General features: G+C 40.5%; 2 protein-coding genes across 2 annotated transcripts in view; both read left to right on the plus strand.

The window, feature by feature from the left end:
• The window catches only part of Hml (hemolectin), an 87,826-nt gene extending 68,411 nt beyond the window's left edge, over positions 1–19,415 (plus strand). The window contains exons 47-65 of the mRNA XM_074087291.1: positions 206–455; positions 1,241–1,462; positions 3,117–3,336; positions 4,441–4,592; positions 6,197–6,313; positions 6,762–6,895; positions 7,571–7,788; positions 9,143–9,360; positions 9,940–10,129; positions 10,973–10,983; positions 11,412–11,539; positions 12,543–12,659; positions 13,611–13,730; positions 14,658–14,807; positions 15,174–15,332; positions 15,880–16,040; positions 16,709–16,838; positions 18,373–18,459; positions 19,242–19,415. Of these exons, the coding sequence (XP_073943392.1) occupies positions 206–455; positions 1,241–1,462; positions 3,117–3,336; positions 4,441–4,592; positions 6,197–6,313; positions 6,762–6,895; positions 7,571–7,788; positions 9,143–9,360; positions 9,940–10,129; positions 10,973–10,983; positions 11,412–11,539; positions 12,543–12,659; positions 13,611–13,730; positions 14,658–14,807; positions 15,174–15,332; positions 15,880–16,040; positions 16,709–16,838; positions 18,373–18,459; positions 19,242–19,415 (2,958 nt within the window). The remainder of the gene's footprint in view (positions 1–205; positions 456–1,240; positions 1,463–3,116; positions 3,337–4,440; positions 4,593–6,196; positions 6,314–6,761; positions 6,896–7,570; positions 7,789–9,142; positions 9,361–9,939; positions 10,130–10,972; positions 10,984–11,411; positions 11,540–12,542; positions 12,660–13,610; positions 13,731–14,657; positions 14,808–15,173; positions 15,333–15,879; positions 16,041–16,708; positions 16,839–18,372; positions 18,460–19,241) is intronic.
• Positions 19,416–19,905: 490 nt separating this feature from the next.
• LOC141427697 (delta(24)-sterol reductase-like) overlaps positions 19,906–20,396 on the plus strand; it is a 9,661-nt gene continuing 9,170 nt past the window's right edge. Inside the window, exon 1 of the mRNA XM_074087292.1 lies at positions 19,906–19,947. Within this exon, the coding sequence (XP_073943393.1) occupies positions 19,906–19,947 (42 nt within the window). The remainder of the gene's footprint in view (positions 19,948–20,396) is intronic.

Raw genomic sequence — 20,396 nt, forward strand, 5'->3', positions numbered from 1 at the left:
CTAAAGCCGCCAAGTATTACTAAGCCGAGTTTAGACTTGCAAGAAAAATCATGCAAGTTGCATTACATTGCGAGGCCGTGAAGCCAACGAGTTTTTAGCGGTCAATCGAGCGCCGCAATAAAATGCAACTTGCACGATTTTTCTTGCAAATCTAAACTCGGCTTAGTACATACTTGGTGGCTATTTTGTGATGTCATCTTTGCAGGACCTGGTGCCAAAGCTGACATCCACCTGCGAATGCCTGTGCACCCCGTGCGCTCCCGGCACCAAGATCTGCCCCACCAGCAAGCTCTGCCTGCCGCTGGAGAAGTGGTGCGACGGGCTGCAAGACTGCCCTGATGATGAGCGAGCCTGTACGACCACCCCGCCGACGGTGACCACCACCGTCGAGCCGACAGTGGTCTCGACTGCTGCGCCCACAGTGGCGGCGACCTTACCGACTACTACTGAAAAACGTGAGTGTTTATTGACAAGGGCGGATCTAGGGGGGGGGGGTCGTGGGGTCATGACCCCCTCCCCCCCACGCTCGGGCCGGGTCCAAGGCTGAATCTAGGACAACCATGGACATTCATAGATTTCAATAAATATTAATATAAGTAATTATGATTCAATGTGTTATTTATAAAAAAATAACCAGAATTTGAGAATTTGAGCCCCCCCCGTCCCGCCCCCCTCCCGGCTATGAAACTGGACCCGCCCTTGCATCCGGGCGGAGAGTGCGTCTTCACCCTTCGTCTTCACCCTTATGTGGTTAGTATTCTATAGGCCCGCAGGAAGCGGTTCACTGTGATGTATAGATATAATTTAATAATATTGTAAATCTGTTTAAAAAAATATACCTCTTTGAGTTTCTTGCCGGATTCTTCTCAACAGAGGTTTTTCCGAACCGGTGGTAGATTTTTTTTCTGACATTCATAAGTGCTTGTTTTAACCTAAATTGAATAAAGATATTTTGACTTTGACTTTGACTTTCCTAATGCAAACTGCTAAGGATTGGAATTAGCTCCCATCATCTGTATTTCTAGACAGATACAGCCTAGTTTTTTCGGCTAGACTCTAGCCTATGAGATTTGACCTCGTCTGCATAACGCGCCGTGCTGTTTCAGTAAACCTTTCTACCCTGAAGAAAGGAGAAATCCCGAAGGAGTATTAAAGTAAGAACATCAATTCTAACGCCTTCTCAACAATTCACTGAAGAATGATGGTGACCGATTCTAAATTTTTGATGTCCTTTTTTCAGCTCAAGATTGCCCGGTAGTGGAATGCCCTCCCGGCTACCTGGTACGGCTGGTGGCGCCCCGCTACAGGTCATTGACCTCGGACCTGCCCCCGCCGCGCCCGCGCCAGTCCTACAACCGTTACTACCGGGGCGGCGCTAAAGGCTACTCCCGAGGTGGATACTCTAAGGGAGGGTATTCGAAGGGAGGATACTCTAAGGGTGGTTTTGCTAAAGGTGGATATGGTAAGTGATGCAGAAGTGGTTATAAATGTCGCGAAATGAAACCAACTAATATAAACTGAGAGCGGAATTCTCATGGCAAAAATCAAACGTCATTAGAGTTGAAATGTAAAATTTTATCGACTTTTTCTGTTATCGATAAGTTTAATCTCCTTCTATAATCTACTTCTGTATTCATATAAAAATCAGTAAGTAATTAATTAGTGACTTTTAACACAATGAAATACTAAGTAAAGTTAAGTAGTATTTAAAATGATGATTTGATGTTGTATTTTATTTGAATGTTATTATTTATTTATTGATGTTAATTATTATTAACGATAGGTTCATAATGATATGAAGTTAACAAATTTTATTTTCTTACCTATATGGTATTATTAATATTTTTTTGCTTAAATGTGAATTTGAGGACTATTTTTGTTAGTAAATAAATAAAGATACGCTTCGTAAATAACTTATCGATAGTCGATAAAATTCAACGTTCCAACTCATGGACGATTGATTTTTGACATGAGAATTCCGCTTTCTTAAATTGAATTGAATTTCTGATTATAAACGTGAAAGTTTGTGAGTATGTCATTTTTTTTTAAATCTGCTTAAAGTTTTTAAATCTGTCGACAACTGCGGGAAGTAGCGGAGCCTCCTAACACAACATAAGTATTGTCATACTTGCCGGCCACATTGTTAACTTTGGAAAACCCACTAAAGTTTATTTCATCTGATATCTATGTATATAAATTGTTTATTATTTACCTGCAATTACGTCCAAATAGTTGTTTTCTATTGTGTCGTTTTGTGAATCCTCAAAACATTCACTTATATCATCGTTAAATTTCAACCTTTTGCAAAGTGCAGATTGTAATATCCGCTTCGATCTGTTGCTTGTAAAACACACATATTTTCTTTTTGAAGATCGGTTCATTTTTATAAAAACATGTATATGAATTCGCACGTATAACTATTTTGAAATTCGGATAAAAGTCGATACTTAAAATAAATGGCACGCGTTATGTCTGCAAAGCAAACACTGTGATGACAAAACGACTGAGGTAAGACCGCGTCCCATGTAAATTATGATTTGAGTGACATGCAACAACTACCATCGGAAAATTAAAGAAAAATGTGTTGTTACCATAAAAAACGTGAGGAAAAAAAACACTTAGAACCAATTTTCATGAAAAAAAAATATGAACCTAAAAATATATTTTAAATGCTGGCAAATGATGCAATAAAATAAAAAAATTAATTTTGTGGGTTACAATAATTTACGTAGGAGGGGTCGATCTATAATGTTTTAAAAATTATAGTTTTTAGTTTTTTGTTTTTTTTTTTTATGTCAGTGTTTGTATATGTTTGTTACTCCTTTTAGCATGATAAAAGTGCTGGACGTATTTGGATGAAATTTGGTGTGCACATAGCATATCTGGACAATACATAGGCTAATTTTTATCTCGATGTTCCCACGGGATCGAGTTAAAATCTCTAAATCTCAACCGCTGGGTTAAGAGTCATGAAGTTTGACACGATTATTTTTAATGCAACGGTGATGTGAACCACAATGTAACTTTTAGGAATTCCTGGATTTTTAATTGAACTGCTGGATCTAAAGGTTTACGAGTGAATATTTTTATTTGCATTGTATTGTTCCTCCCCTCAGGTCAAACCCCGCAGCTCACCCCGGTCTTCTCCCTGGAGAAGGCCGCTCAGTCCAGCAAAGCGCCCGTCAAGGAGTGCCAGCAGTTCAAGTGCGTGCCGAAGCTGCCCCCCCTCCGTCCGGGGGCCACCGCCCCCCCTCAGATCTGCTCCACGCCCGTGTGCCCCCCGGGGTACAGCCTGAAGCTGGAAGCTGTTCCAGTTGGGGCCAACCAGTGTCCACAGTAAGTAGAGAGAGAGAGAGAGAGAAACATTTATTAAAACATAATGAGGGCTACCGTTTTCGCGCTCACCAGTTGGCACCACTGTGGACAAAGGTCCTGCCTGAAGTATAGTGGTTAGTTTGTTATTACGGGCGTGAAAACAAAATTTACATTTAAATCATTTACATTTTAATACCTTAAAAGCGTACCATAAAAATATCGAGCATGCCACAGTGTTGCGTAGTCCCGTTTTGTTCGGAAAAAGGGAGGACAAAGATTACCGAAAATCAGCATGATGAGCAGCATGTTATGTTTCTTGTTAATAGTGGAAACTGTTGTAGCTACTGTAATATTTTTATGTGTTTTATACTTTGTATTATTTCAAGCTGTTTGTTTTCCTAAAATAAATAAATAAATAAACACAGACATTCATTACCCCGTAACGCATATGTGCCATTTATAATTAATTTCAGGTATTGCAAAATATTCACAAAGTTATTCTAATTATAAACAAAACCCGCGTAGCTCACCCAAAAACAGTACCTAACATTTGACATTTCGGAGACCTCTCTCTCACTACACTAGCGCCTCTAGCGGCGAATTCATACGTGACAGCCCTCATTAGATACACAGGAAAATACATTAGGAGGAAAGAATAAGTCAAGGAAATTAATATCTAAGGCGTATTATAAAGTTAATGATTATATCATGGACAGGGATATTTGGAAATAATTCCGATCCGCAATAGCGATCCCTTCCAATAGCGAACCTACTGTGTTAAAAATAAAGTTGTATTAAATACTTGTGATGTATAGATATCATTTAATAATATTGTAAATCTGTTTAAAAAAATATACCTCGTTGAGTTTCTTGCCGGATTCTTGTCAACATAGGTTTTTAGCGGTGGATTTTTTTGACATTCATAAATGCTTGTTATAGCCTAAATTGAATAAAGATATTTTGACTTTGACTTTGAAAGGGGGGAGGGGAGTTTAGCCTCCAGATCTCCCACTCACCGTACGAAACACAGTAGCAAAACTACTATTTCACGCCGGTATTCTGTATGCGTGTGGTAGGTACTAACCCGAGTCCTAACCTAACTATACATTGCTCTTTCTCGTTCAGATACGGCTGCACGCCGCCGCCGGAGCGGCCGGTGTACTGCAACGTGACCGGACGTACGTTCACCACGTTTGACGGACACGAGTACAAGTACGACGTGTGTTTCCACATCCTGGCGAGAGACGTGTCGCCCTCTGAAGCGTGGACCGTGCTTGGTAAGCTTAGACCTAGATATAGAAAAAAAACAGCTTCCTAGCTGTGCTGGGATAAAAGGTACAGTACTAAATAGCGGCCGAAAACGATGTAAATAGGTCAATGAACTTTTTAGTGTTGTTATTCGGTCCCGTAACCCAGAATATGAATAAGAATCATTTATTTCATAACTAACATATTCAATAGGAAATAACAAATATTTCAATAACTATCCCTTAAAGGGATAAGTTCGCCTTTGTACATACCGGGTGTGGCCTGTAATACGAGCAAAAAATTAAAACATAGATCGTATTCGTCAAACTGAACAACATTAGTTCAGCGAGTTTTAAAAATAATGGAGTCGTTAGATTTTCCCTTTTTCATACAAATTAAATATTGCTATCAATGTACGCCATCCTAGATCACAACAGACATCACCTGTCACCCTACAAACAACAAGCATTTTGCTTTACATTGCTTCTTCGCATACACTTAAAAGTTTAATAATTAAGAAACTAGTTATTTTTAAAAGTACACGCTGAACTAACGTGGTTCAGTTTAATGAGTATGATCTGTTTTAATTATTTTCTCATATTACAGGCCACACCCGTTATAACTCATTGTTTGTCAAATGCGAAAGTGTGTGTGTTTGTATGTTTGTCCGTCTTTCACGGAGCGACGGATCGACGTAATTTTTGGCATAGAGATAGTTGATGGGCCCGAGAGTGACATAGGCTACTTTTTATCCCGGAAAAATGCACAGTTCCCGAGGAAACAGCGCGCGATAACCGAATTCCACGCGGGCGAAGACGCGTGGAAAAGCTAGTACATACATAAATGATTTTGACAATCTGACATTTGTGCCACGTTTGTGTTTGATTGAATAACTAAATGAGTCAATCGCTATTAAGACTAACGAAAATACGAACTGTAACATGGATGCACAGAAAAAAACAGAAAAAGATACCAGCGCTGGGAATCGAACCCAGGTCCTCAGCATTCCGTGCTGCGTGCCATACCCCTACGCCACCACTGGACATTGTCTCTTTTTCTGGTTTATTTCTGTACATCCATGTCTCAATTTGGTTTCACGGGATGACCGTAAAAGTAACAAATTTGGAGTTGAAATAAAAAAAATACATCTTTACCAAAAACCAATCGCTATTAAGACTGTAACGTCAAAGAAACCTCTCGATACAAACGGCATCTAGCGATATTTCACCTGTCAAAAAAACTATCATTGTAAATTAAGATTGTTTTTTGGAATCTTTTTGTATTTTTTATTTCAACTCCAAATTTTTTGTTGCTTTTACGGTCATCCCGTAAAACCCATATCGAAAATACAAACTGAAATATAGATGCATAGAAAAACCCGTGATGCATAGAAATTCCGTGCCACGTGCTAAGCATAAGCTGAGATATGTGGTGCATAGGAGAAATTCGTGTCTGTATCACTGTCCAGCGGTGATGTAGCGGTATAGCACGCGGCACGGAATGCCGAGGACCTGGGTTCGATTCACAGCGCTGGTCTTATTTTTCTGGTTTTTCTATGCATCTATATTTCAGTTTGTATTTTCGATATCATTGTAAAAATAACAATGAAATACATAATTTACCTATTGTACAGTCCGGAAGAAGTGCCGCGTGAGTGGATGTCAGAACGAGCTGCTGGTGCGCCAGGACGACCAGCTTATCCTCGTTAAGCCCAGCCTCATGATAGAGTACGACAACTACGAGTACACAGGTAAAACCCAGCACCTCGTTAGCTAAAACTTTTTAAAATAAAAATAAAATGCTAATGAATAATTTATTGAATCAAACGTTACTTTGCGGAGGTCCATATCAAAGAACGGAAACAATTACTTTGCTCACCCGCGATCTTATGATAGCTAAGTTTATTCAAGATATGCGTGTTCCTGCAGTTCCTCCATCACCACACTACACTGACGCGTTTCGAACTCAACCAGAGCAACACAACAACACAACAACACAACAGTTCACAACGCTAGCCAGACCCAGTTAGTCCCAGATGTGTGTGTTGTTAGAAGTCTATCTATCATAAGGTCGCGCTGATTGTTTCAGTTCATGAAACATGAATTGGCCTTTTTGCTTGCTTTATTCAGAACCCTCGTTACGCGATTCCGGCTGGCACTGTTTCTTAGTCTATACAAAGCGATTGAACTTTTTTGCAGTCGATCAAACGAAGGAGATCTGCTTCCAAAAGAACAGTTTTGACATCAGCCAGCTGGGCAACGGACTGGCCATCAAGAGCAGAAAGTACAACTTTACGGTACTATACAATAAAGATGGCGACGTCAAGATTGGGGTGAGTATGAGTGTGGCTTACTTTTGTACAGTAAATTTGCTAATGCCTTCTTATCGTCACTACTTAAATAAAACTCGTACCTCAAAATAGTTAATTTATCCGAGTGAACTTTATGCACATTATGTCAAGGTTCAATTTTGTTGACATATTGGTTTTAGATACGAGCTTTTTGCAAAGTATAGTGACGATTTGTAATGTAGACAGCTGGTTCCGTAGCTTAGAATGCTGCGTGGTCTAAACGCCTGAAATACTCAGCCTTACGTACTACTTTATGCGTTTTGCGGTCGAGACGTCTGGTCCATGGGGGGTGGACGCCAAGTCTTCGGTCTGGAAGTTGTGATGCAGGTTTGGGACATAGGTGGTGACCCCCGTTCCGGCTTGTACTTGGTTCAGCAGATCTCGTCGGCCATACAGCGGGGCTGTGCCACTGAGAGGATGGGAACATTTGAGCCAAGTTTGATGCGGGTGGTTTATATTTATATTTTGTTTTATTTATTTTAGTTTTAGATGTAAACAATAGTTATAGTGCTAATCCTAGTCTTAGTTTTAGGTGGTACTTTTGGAGCCAAAATAAACCTTTCTTTCTTTCTTTCTTTATTATAGGTTTTATCATTATCAGGTCGGGAGATACGTCGTAAAATTGAATTCTATAATTGTTTCATTACACGTTCACAGTTGTACAAGACTCACAAAGGCTACGTAGATGGTCTCTGCGGGTTCTTCGACGGCAACCCGAGCAACGACCTACGCTTGCCAGGCGGAGGGCCGGCGCGCAGCGTGGACGAGTTCGGGCGCGGCTGGGCCAAGCCCGGGCTGTCGCCGCGCGCCTGCCGCACCAGCGTCATCCCGCCGGAGCGGCAACGCCGCGCCTGGGACCTGTGTGACGTCATCACGTAAGTGGTGCTTTCGCTAAATTAGGAATTTCAAGCCAAGTTCCCACAATGCCTTAAAATCAAAGTTTTTGACCAGTGTGTCTTGCCCGTCTTTACTTACGGCTCTGAAATATAAATAAATAAATATCATGGATTTCGAAAAACTCAGAGGTGCGAGCCGGGGTTTCATTCACCCGGGGGGGGGGGGGAATTCATGTGCGGAGTTACATTTGAAATTTACCACGAGCTTTGCGGTGAAGGAAAACATCGTGAGGAAACCTGCATAAACCTGAGAAGCAATTCAATGGTGTGTGTGAAGTTCCCAATCCGCACTGGGCCCGCGTGGGAACTATGGCCCAAGCCCTCTTGTTCTGAGAGGAGGCCTGTGCCCAGCAGTGGGACGTATATAAGCTGAATGATGATGATGATGATGAAATATCATGGGAGAATTGACACCAATTGACCTAGTCCCAAACTAAGCAAAGCTTGTACTATGGGTACTAAGTAACGGTTAAACATATAATTATATAACGAAGTTTCATGATGCGTGGAAAATTATTATGGTGTGAAACTTTGTTACAGCTAAGTTTTAAAGATGTAAATAAAACGTTGGCTGACTTGAAACCTTTTTGGTCTGAAATGACCTACTTACTTTTTAAAACTAAAATCATAACTCCCTTCAGAAGAAAAAGTATACTTAAATCTATAATTCCCGCGGGAATAATTGGGGCCATTGTCCTTTAGTATATAGGCATAGAATAACTTGATTGACGATGAAGTATGATAAAAATAATATTATTTACTATGACAGGGTTCCTAGTCGCCTGGTGGCTTAGAAATCAAATTGGTTGACTATACGTTTCGAAACGCGTCAGTCACTACAGTGGTGGTGGTGATAAATGGGTTTGTGTGATTTGTGTGTGTTCTTACAGTGTGGTGGTGGAGGAAGTGCAGGAACACGCATATCTTGCAAAAACTTAGCTATCATGGTCGCGGGTGAGCAAAGAAATTATTTTAGTCATGACTATACGTTTCCATTTTGAGGAGAAATGCGTGCAACAGTGTGTCATTTTTTTTATTCGACTGTATGGCAAACGAGCAGGTGGGTCTCCTGATGGTAAGAGATCACCACCGCCCGTAGACACCTGCAAAACCAGGGGTATTGCAGATGCGTTACCAACCTAGAGGCCTAAGATGGGATACCTCAAGTGCCAGTAATTTCACCGACTGTCATACTCTCCACGCTGAAAACCAACAGTGCAAGCACTGCTGCGTCACGGCAGGATTATCGAACAAGATGGTGGTAGCAATCCGGGCGGACCTTGCACAAACTAAACTAAATAGCTCATACCACTCTCGCCCATTCGTTCCATAGCAAAGAACCCCTCTCCAAATGCGGCAAAGTCCTCAACCTGGACATGTGGCGAAGCATCTGCCTGGAGAAGCTGTGCAAGTGTACTGACCTGGTGGTGAACGGCACCAAGAGGACCGAGGAGGAGTGCCGCTGCCTGCTGGTGGAACAGCTCGTGGCGGAGTGCTTGGCTGCGGATAAGGATCTGGATGTGGCTGGGTGGAGGATGGCCTTGATTTGCCGTGAGTAGACGAACATGTAGAAATTTTATGTAGAGTCAAGCTCGAAAATATCTTTTCGCTTTTGTACCCTATATGTATGAAAAAAAACGTCACACTACTCTGTGCCACTTTTGTTTGGATTTTTTTTTAAACTATCTCTCTCTTCTTTCTCTTAATTTGAGTAGGAAAATCATATCTTTCTAAAATTGAAAAAAAAAGATACTAACACTTTTTTTTTTAAATTATCTTACGCAAAAGTTAAGCCACAAAGTGATAGCTGGGCCATTCAACTATTATTCCGACACTTTGGGCGTCTCCTGCGTTACCAAAATTGTCTCTGTCATTACCAAAAAATCGTACTTCCAACAAGATATTTCACAGTATAATAGGTTGAACTTGCGTACGATGGCATGTATTGTACACCATCTATTAAATTACAGAAAAAACATGTTTACTTACAAAAATCTGCAATTGTTTGAATAATGTCACGGATAGATTAGTGTCGGTAAAAAAGTTGATTGGCCCAGCTACAAATGGTAGAACTGTTAAATTCAAGTGACCCTCATTTTCCTTTTGTCGTTACTTTCTCGTTAACCGCAGCGGCCGAATGCCCGCCGCCGCTGGTCCACTACGAGTGCTACAGCAAGGCGTGCGAGCCAGCATGCTCGACGAGCGGCGCGGCGCGCCAGGCCTGCCCCGCGGAGCCCGGACACTGCTTCCCGGCTGCTACTGCCCCGCGGGACCCTGCGGCAAGGGGACGCCTGCATTCCGCCCCAGGAGTGTCTCGACTGTGAGTGCTTTTGTATACATACTGTTATTAACGGAGCTATTGGCTCTGTGCACGGCATCAGCGCCACCTAGCGTCCGCAAGGTTGTCGGCTCTGAGGTTCTGGCGTTTTGAAATTTCATTGTGACAAAAATCAAACATATCACGCATTCATTTATAGTACAAAATTACTGTGATACCGTGATTTGGGTGGACAAAGGGCTGTGAATGAGGGCTATTGCGTTGAATTCGACACTAAGGCGCTAGTGTAGCGTGAGGTCTCTGAAATGTCAAATTCATATTTTGGGTGACGACCGGGTTTATTTATAATTAGATTAATTTTGAATATTTTGAATATTGAAATTAATTATGGCAAATATGCGTTCGGGGCAATGATCTGTGTTTTGAGACAGTTTTGTCGAATTTGTCCTTTTTTTCGGTCTTGCATGGTGACATGCTGATATTTTATGTACGGTTTATCTGTATTAAGTATGTTTATCCGTTTCACGCCCGCAATAACAGACTTTAAAGCCATACTTAAAACCTCACGCAACAGTGTCCATATAGTGTCAAGTGCCCTCATTCATTTTTTCATTAATAGGTTATTTATTCAAAAGTGTGTTTTATTTTGGTTATGTCAGAGTTTGTTTACTTCATGTTTAGTCGTACTTTTATTGTAAAACGAAAAGAGAAAGCTACTTTAATGGGTTCTTTAAATAATAGTAAACATATATCTTCTTGTATAGTTCTTGTATTGCTAGTAATAAATTAAATCCATTTCAGATCAAAATACCTATTATTTTGACGACCGGTTTTGTGTGTATTACTTACTCAATATAAAATTTCAACCTCAAACCGTTTCAAAAGGAAAATTGTTGGTATCTGCTGGTTGGTTCTGATAACCGACAGGCGAATTAGATTTTTTTTAAATACTAGTTCAGGGGTCGGCCACCTTTTCAAAGACATGGGCCACATAGTAAAAAAATAATTACAAAGGCAGGCCGCACTTGTAACATAATTTTATACCTGATATATCTACCTAGTTACTTAATGTAGGTAGGCAAGGTACTATAAGTGATATAACAAAACAATCGCGGGCCGCAAAGAGATAGGTCTCGGGCCGCACGTTGCCGACCCTGTATTAGCTTATTAGACGTTTTTTGCGAGACGCAGACAATCAATGATTACGACCGTGACTCACGACAAATAATCGTATAAATATATCTATCTATCGGTCTATAAAAGTACACGCTGTGTAGTGAATCACTTAGAACTGTTAAGTGAAACAATATCTTATATTTGCCAGGTGAATGCCACGGGCTGGGTACCCCCGCCAAATATACGACGTTTGAGGGAGATGACATGCCGTTCCTTGGGAACTGCACCTACCTCGCATCCCGGGACCGCAACGAGACCGGAGTGCACAAGTATGAAGTAAGTATAAAAGGAATAAAGAAGCAAGTTTATAGCTATCCAAAACTCTAGTTAGTATTAACTACTTATAGGCCTTATAAATAGATTCAGAGTTGCTCAGCAAGCTGTGGAAAGGACTATGCTCGGGTTTCTCTATGGATCGAATCAGAAGTGAGGAGATACGTAGAAGAACTAGGGTCACCGACATAGCCAAGCACTAAGTGGACTAGCTTGTTGAAGTGACAATGGGCCGGTCACATATCACGGAGAACAGATAGCCGTTAGGGGGATAAAGTATAGAGTATCACGTTCGTTTCTTTTCTATTTAGCCAGAATAGTTATTTGTGTCACAAGGGAGCAAAATGGTGTATTTACGGCGAGGGCGTACATTTAATCCAGAATGTAGCGAAGAATTCTACAATAAAGTAAAGTAGAATCCTGAGCGTAATGAGGGATTCAAGTGTTAACGCCCAAGATGAAAATAAATTTGCTCCCGAGTGGCTCATACAACTTTTCACACCGAGCATTAAGAAACTTGAAAAAAAAAACAAATTCTAAATATTGTTAAAGAGCAACCAGCATAGAAAATGGCGTGGTTTTACAATTATCAACTTCAAAAAATGGCATTTTAATAAAATACTTAGAAAAGCCTTGAACAGAAAAGCTGCACTTTGCTCCCTCTTGTCAGGGAGGAAAAGTTACTTTTCTGAAGAGAGATGTGAAAAAATAATTACCAAGTGGTTTCTATCAATTAATTGAGCCGTCTATCAATTAATTGAGCCGTCGAGCAGTTAAAGAAAATTTAGAAAAACACAGTTTTAAAGTATTTGGCGTTAAGCCCTATTAACTATGAATATTTAGTTATATTCTATTAATATCTCGGGTGGTCCGGCCAGGATCTCTTCGGAGGACAGAACTATTCAACGATCAATGGCATAGACTTGGCAGGCATATGTAGTTTAGTAGACAATGCAAGTACAGTCACCATAATGCTTGTATTAAATTATTTTTAACATATTTAAAGGTGTACGCCACCAACGGCCCTTGCGAAGAGAAGACCAGCGCGGTCTGCACGAAGGCAGTCCATGTCGTTTATGGCAAGAATGTCATCCACATACGCAGAGACCCTGTCACTAAGAAGGTATGTTGCGAAATGGTGACTAGCTTCATTCCCCGGTAATCCCGATGGAAGAAAAAAAGTACCTGACTCTGTATCCTGTCGGAACTCAAGAAATACCAAATATAAAATTTAAGTATGTAAATCCAGTGGTATGTTGTTATGTCAGTCTCGTTACTCTTTTGCATTGTGTAGTAATTACAAGCTTTTATTTAGTTTCACCTGTCCCGTTGTCTGTCTGTCTGTCTGTAATCAAATCTTGCAAGTTAAATTCGACCAACTTCCAGTAGTTGGATTGATTTGAAATTTGGTATACTTATGTAAATTGCGTGACAATACATCTTGGTAGTGATATTCTGGTAGTCCAGCCAGGATCGTCTCCACAGGACGGAACTCTTCAACGGTTAATGGCATCGACTTGAAATATGGTATGCAAATGTAGTTTGGGTGACAATACAAGTATAGTCAAAAAAAGTACAATCAGCAAAAAAATCTTGTATTAAAAATGAAATTTTTACCAAAAACTTATTTTAATCGAATGTTCCATTAAGCTTTCTGTCTGGTCTGGATGTTTATTTGCATTATTTTGTATATTTTAAAGCAAAATGTTGCACGTCGTATTCCACCCACTTCTGACTGGAAATGTTGCACAGATATGTAGTTCGGATGACATTCTGGAAAAATCACAGTCAGCAAACAAGTTTGTACATTACATTTTCGTAGTAACTTTTTTTTTGCAGTTTTGGAGCCCAAATTTTTTCATTCAAATTGGAAATAAACTCATCTCAAAAAGTCTTTTTTTTGTTTTGTAAGTGGCCCGCTAAAGGGCTCTCTTAGGTATCACTCTTTTATATTACCAGCGCTTTTGAAAAAATCACCATTCTCAAGAAGAATGCACCGCAAGAAACTCGGCAGAAAGTTTTTTTTTTTTTTTTTCAAAGTAAAGTGTGACTTTTTGTCATGTTTCTTGTTTAGCTCGTGACGACAATTGGCGAGGAAGTGGTGTACAAATACCCCGTAAAGAAAAACTGGGTGACCATCAACTCTCCCAACAAACGGGACGTAACGGTGGAACTGCTCAAGGCGTTTGTGGAGGTGAGTGCGCGTAGTGAACACTTGGCTCATGGCTGTTTTTGAAGTTTCACTGTAGCTACTCGTATGAAATGTAGTTAGTTGTTTAATTAAGTTTAAGTTATTTTTTTTTTTACTTTAGTGAGTGACGGTAGTCTGGTCGTGGGTTCGAGTCTGGGCTCGCACCTCTGTGTTTTTCGGAACTTATCTGCGAGATTACATTTTTAATTTAACATGACTTTTGAGGTGAAGGAAAACGTCGCATGAGAAACCTGTACACACTTTCGAAATAAAAATAAGAATGAGAGTTTTCACAGAGGCGAAATATCGCTAGATGGCGTTAGTATCGTCCGTCCGTCGTCGGTCCGTTTGACGTTTGACATTTGCTTGCGATTGGCTCATTTAGTTATTTAACCAATCACGAGCAAGCAAACGTTAAACGTCAAACAGACTTTGCGATACTAACGCCCTCTAGCGATATTTCGCCTCTGTGAAAACCCTCCTTGAATAAAAATATTTTGACTTTGAAAAGATTCAATTGTGTGTATGGATATGGAACAAGCCCCCTCATTCTACGAAGACGCCTTTTCCCTGCAGTGAAACACATACAATGAGACACATATGATAACAAGATGATGATATGTAATAAAGAACACAGGGCTCAAAATTGTACCTTGCGAGACACCTGCTACTCCAGGGTTTCTTAAACTTTTTGCAGTCACGGACCACTTTCACAATTTAAACAATTCCACGGACCCCTGTCAAAAAAATTCTTGGAAATTTCCTAATACATATGTTTACAGACTGACCCGTATACACACTCTCTTCTATGGACAGACTTACTGCGGACCCCTGATACACATGCTACGGACCCCTAAGGGTCCGTGGACCCCACGTTGAGAAACCCTGTGCTACTCGAACCAGAGATGACCGTTTTTTTTATTTTGACAGCTGTCAGTGCAGCAAGCCAAGATGGAGTTCGCGGTGCGCGTCCCGTCGCACGTGTACGGTAATGCGACGGAAGGCCTGTGCGGCGTCTGCGCAGGCTACCAGGAAGAACTCGTCACTAGCAACGGAACTGTCACCGACGACTTTGAACTGGTAACATTGAATAAATCAGATACTACTAGCTAGAAACTAAATGTTCGCTGCACTGCGACTACAAGTCTAAGACTTCTTGTGCGAAACATGACTTCATGCAAAACTCACCCTCCTACCGCTATCACATAATCCTCAGACTGAATAAGTTAACTCGTAAATGTCATGTGTGTGGTTGGTGATAGTTGTGTGACACATCATAACGCGGTAGAAAGGTGAATTTTACACAAGTATATAATGTCGCACAGACGGCGCTGTCTTACGCGTGAGCGTATTTCAAGCCTATCTGCTTCGATTTTTTGTTTACATCGTTGAATCTTAAACGTAGCGACTTAGCTTTCGTAACCGACTCATAAACCCCCTCCTCAGTACGGCAAGAGCTGGGAGGCTGCGCCGGCGTCTCTGGCAGCACTGGCGTTGCCTCCGCAGGAGCAGTGCGACCAGCCCACTCCGGAGCCCGAGTGCGTGCCACTGCCACCCGAGGACAACCAGTGTCTCAATCTCTATGACAAGGATAAGTTTGGACCAGTAAGTATAGCTTCGACCCGTCAGTATTGTTTGGACTCGTGACTGTATTGGACCCGTGAGTTTGGTTTTCGACCCGTGAGTGTAGTTTGGACCCATCAGTATAGTAGGTACAGACCCCTCAGTATAATTTGGACTCGTGACTATAGTTCAGACCTGTGAGATTATTTTAGAGCGGTGAGTACGGTTTGGACCCGTGAGTATAGTTTGGACCCATCAGTGTTGTTTGGACGCGTGATTATAGTTCGGATCCATAAGTTTAGTTTAGACCGGTGAGTAGGTACGGTTTGTTAAAAAAACTCACTATGCTTCAGAATAAAAATGGATAAACTTGGTTCGTTTAACTATGCTAATAAAGAAAATAATGAATAAAAAATACATTTGAAAAAATCTCGTAGAGTATAAATTAGGCCCCCAGCATGATTTTGCTGAGTGGGATAATATATCCCCGCAACGCTGTATTTCATTGGGACTCGTTTAAAAACGAATCAAGTTTGTTCATTTTATTTTAAACATGACCTGGATGTATATAGTTAGTACTTTATTTCAGTGCCACGCCCTCGTGGAGCCGGAGCCGTTCGCGGAGGCGTGCGAAGCCGACGTGTGCGCAAACGCAACGGACATCTGCGCCGCGCTCGACCAGTACTCCAGCGCGTGCCGCCGGCAAGGCGTGTGCCTCGACTGGCGCACCAAGCTCTGCCCGCTGGCTTGGTAAGCTAGAATAAACTAGTTTTTCCCACTTTTCGTCCACCACCCTATTTGTATCCAAAACTACTGCGCCAATATTCTACCCTTTTAGAAAGTCATCATCATCATATCAGCCATAGGATGTCCACTGTTGGACATAGGCCCCCATACACCTCCAGTTGCCTCGGTTGCATCCACCGTGAACCCACGAGTTTAACCAGGTCATCCGTCCATCTCGTTGTGGACGTCCTATGCTGCGCTTGCCGATACGCGGTCTCCACTCGAGAACCTTTCGGCCCCAGCGACCATCTGTTCTCCGTGCTATATGGCCTGCCCATTGCCACTTCAACGAGCTAATTCGCGTGGATATATGTCGGTGACCCTTGTTGGAAGGACGATTTAAAAAAAAAAACGATAACCATAATCATTTTACACTTCTAATGACAGTAATCTGTACGATTCTAGCTTACTTAACAAAAAGTAACAACCTACTTGCTAGCTTTACTGCTCGCGACACCGTCTACAAAATATTTGTTTTCGCTATCCCGCGGGAACTGTGTCATATTTCGAGACGAAAAGTATCCTATGTCCTTCCCAAAGTTTCAAACTATCTACATACCAAATATCACCTAAATTGTACGGCAACTTTCCCGCACACTTATGTTATTTTATTATTTTTGTGTTGTTTAAAGCGAGGCGCCGCTGGTGTACCGCACATGTGTGGACTGTGAGAGGACTTGCGATAACTACGACGAACTAGCCAAGGACCCCAAGAAGTGCGGCAAACAACCGACGGAGGGATGCTTCTGTCCCGAAGGGAAGGTAAGGACTTAGACTAACAATATTGGGAGAGTGCGAAGTACTAGGTGGGGGTAATGAAATCTATCGCAGCGCTCATAGTGGCCAAAAGAAGAAATAATCTAAGCTCTGTCATCTGTCATACTCATATGAATCTGTCATTAACAAAGCAATTTGTATAGACTTTAACTACCTAATTTTAGTAATAGATGTTTGTGTTATGATGCGAGCTTGAATTATTGAACACTGTACCTGTTTTGTTCTTAATTCCTCTACATCTCGGACATGTCCAGCAACAATTTTCGTTATGAGACGGTTCGTGGTTGAAATTTTATATTGAGTGATACTCATTTTGATCTGAAAACGATATTTAATTTATTACTAGCGATATATGAACAATTAAATAATTTTACTATTATTCAGAGAAACCAATAAGATAGCTTTATCTTTTCGTTTTACAGTAAAAATACAACTAAACATGAAGTAAACAAACCCTGACATAACGAAAATAAACACACACTTTTTTAATAAATTTTACTTACCTCATTTAATTTTAATGACCAAAAATTAATTCACAACCTTTTGTCTACCTAAATCACGGTATCAGAGAAATTTTGTATTTTAAATTAATTCGTTATAGGTTTGATTTTCGTCACAATGTTGCGATGAAATTTCAAAACGTCAGAGCATCAGAGCCAAATAAGTTGCGGACGCTAGGTGGCGCGGATGTCGTGCTCAGAGCCAATACTGTGAAACAGAATTGTTCTCATCGGACACCATATCAAACAGACGTCATCAAGACCAAGACCTCTTATAAAAAGCCTTAAGTTTTAAGGGAATGAAGGATTTAATATAATGCAATTTTTCAGGAATACAAAATTTTCTAGGGTTGTTATATTATATTTAAACATAGCCTAAGTTACGCCAATCAATAGATTGTACGATCAAACAAGTTCGCCAAGCTTCACCTAAAATCATATTATATCTAGACTAGTGATCATTATAATGTTTTGACAATTCTTTTCAATCGTTTCATATTAACGTCCGCTACTATAGAGGTATCGAACCAACCGGTTGCTAAGAATTGACAAGATTTCATATTTCTAAGACTATAATTTGATTCGTTCTCTGTATTCTGTTTGGAAAGAGAAAAACGCTGATATTTTTAAAATTCGCTACAACTATTAATTAATTTATTACATTTTTTTAAGATGTGCTTATTCTAAAAGGGCATAACTCCAAAACTACCACACAATAGATCCATTACTTTTGTCTAGTCTCTAAAAAAAAGATCACGTAAATCTGACGTAGACGTTGCATAGACACGTTGTCAAAATGATGACAGCTCCTTTTTCTGGTGAAAAAGGCAAAGGAAACATATCTATTCTGTGGTAGTATTGGCAATTCAGACATATTTTTTCAATTTTATGTATTTTTTAAATATGGAGAAATAAATTATTATAAATATTTTCCCACGTTCAGGAGGCAAAATTCATTCGATTCCTGTAGTAATTTACAGGTGTTAAAAAAATGAAATCTTGTCAATTATCTTCGACAGGTCCGTGTGAACAACACGTGCATAGAGCCGACCAAATGCTTCCCGTGCGACGCGAACCACGAGCACTACGCTGGCGACGAGTGGCAGGTAAGACTACTACAGCTTTCTCTCTCTCTCTCTCTCTCTCTCTCTCTCACACACACACACACAAGTGCATCGCATCCTACTAATATTAAATAAGTTTTTGGTAAACATTTCATCCTACTTAATATTATAAATGCGAAAGTTTGTAAGTCTGTTTGTTACTTCATCACGCCTAAACCACTCAACTGATTTAAATGAAATTCGGTATACAGATAGTTTGAATCCCAGAGAAGGACATAAACTTTTTATCCCGGAAAATGGCATAGTTCCCGCGGGATAGCTATAAACGAATTTTGCGCGGACGGAGTCGCGGGTAGCGGCTAGTTTTTAATAAAAGCTTTTTGCTGACTGTACTTGTATTGTCTCCCAAACTACATTTCAAGTCGATGCCATTAACCGTTGAAGAGTTCCTTCCTGTGGAGACGATCATAACTGTATTCAATTTCAAATTAGTCCAACTACTGGAAGTTGTTCGAATTTAACTTGCAAGATTTGATTACAGACAGACAACGGGACAGGTGAAATTAAATAAAAGCTTGTAAAAAAACACTTGAATTATTTATACCATCTTCAGAATATCTTAAGCTACGCAATGGTATAAACAACTCAAAAGTGTTTTTTTTTTTAGATACCGCCTTTTGCTTCAAGAGGGCAATACAAAATATTAATCATAACATAAAGTGGAAGCAAAAGTCAACTTTACTAGATTGATTATACGTTTTAAATTCCAATGTCGAAGAAATGGCGTGGAGTGGTACGAGGCCTCGTGGACTTTATGGTTGCAGGAAGACGCGTGCAGTAAATGCACTTGCAGCAAGCAGCCGGGACAGAACGTGGCCCACGTGTCCTGCACCAAGATGACCTGCAGCCCCCCGGTGTGCTCCCCCGAAGAAGACCTGCTCAGCACCCCTCGCGTCGGAGCTTGCTGTAACGACTACTTGTGTGGTAAGTGCCTTTAGACTGACTCAGGAGTCGGCAACCTTTTGAGCCGGAAGAGTCAAAAATTAGAATTTACAAAATTTCTAAGTTTTTAAAGAGCCACAAAAAAAATTCTTGCCAACACTAAATAATACTTGCTGTACGATCTTTAAAATCTTACACCGCCGCCGCGGCACCTTTATGCGACGCGGATTATTATAATAGGTTAATTTAGTTGTAATTAAGCAAGCTTACAGCTCACACGTGTAGCAAATAAACTTTTATCAATCACGCTAGCGTTCATCATTTAGCAAACGGCTAATCTATCATCATCATCATCGAAAGGTTTATGCATATCAAGGCCCATACACTTGCATATATAAAGTTTTTTTTAATAAAACAACTAATCTATCTATTCATAAGGAAAATATATATTTATTCATATACAAGTAGTGTTTTTTCACAACAAATTAGATAAATAATATTTGCGTATCGAACTAAAGGGCCGCAGCTTCACATCCAAAGAGCCGCATGTGGCTCGCGAGCCGCAGGTTGTCGACCCCTGGCTGGCTGGTAGTAAAAAAAACATGTAAAAGAGCCCTTTGCGGCCTACTTACTGAATAAATGATCCTACTACTGCAGGGCACAGACTTTACAAGCTTTTATTTAGTTTCACCTGTCCCGTTGTCTGTCTGTCTGTAATCAAATCTTGCAAGTTAAATTCGACCAACTTCCAGTAGTCAGATTGGCTTGAAATTTGGAATCCTTATTTAAATTGCGTGACAGTACAATAATCTAGTAGTGACATCCTGGTAGTCTAGCCAGGATCGTCTCCGCAGGATGGAAATCTTCAACGGTTAATATCATCGACTTGAAATTTGGTATGCAAAATGTAGTTTGGGTGACAATGAAGTACAGTCAACAAAAAGTAACAAAAAAAGCTTGTATCAAAATTAAAATTTTATGGTTAGGTTATTTCGAATAAGAGGGCTTAAACCGCAGTTAACATGGCAGGCCAATGC

This window comes from Choristoneura fumiferana, chromosome 5 (genome assembly GCF_025370935.1).
Source record: "Choristoneura fumiferana chromosome 5, NRCan_CFum_1, whole genome shotgun sequence".
NCBI lineage: Eukaryota > Metazoa > Arthropoda > Insecta > Lepidoptera > Tortricidae > Choristoneura > Choristoneura fumiferana.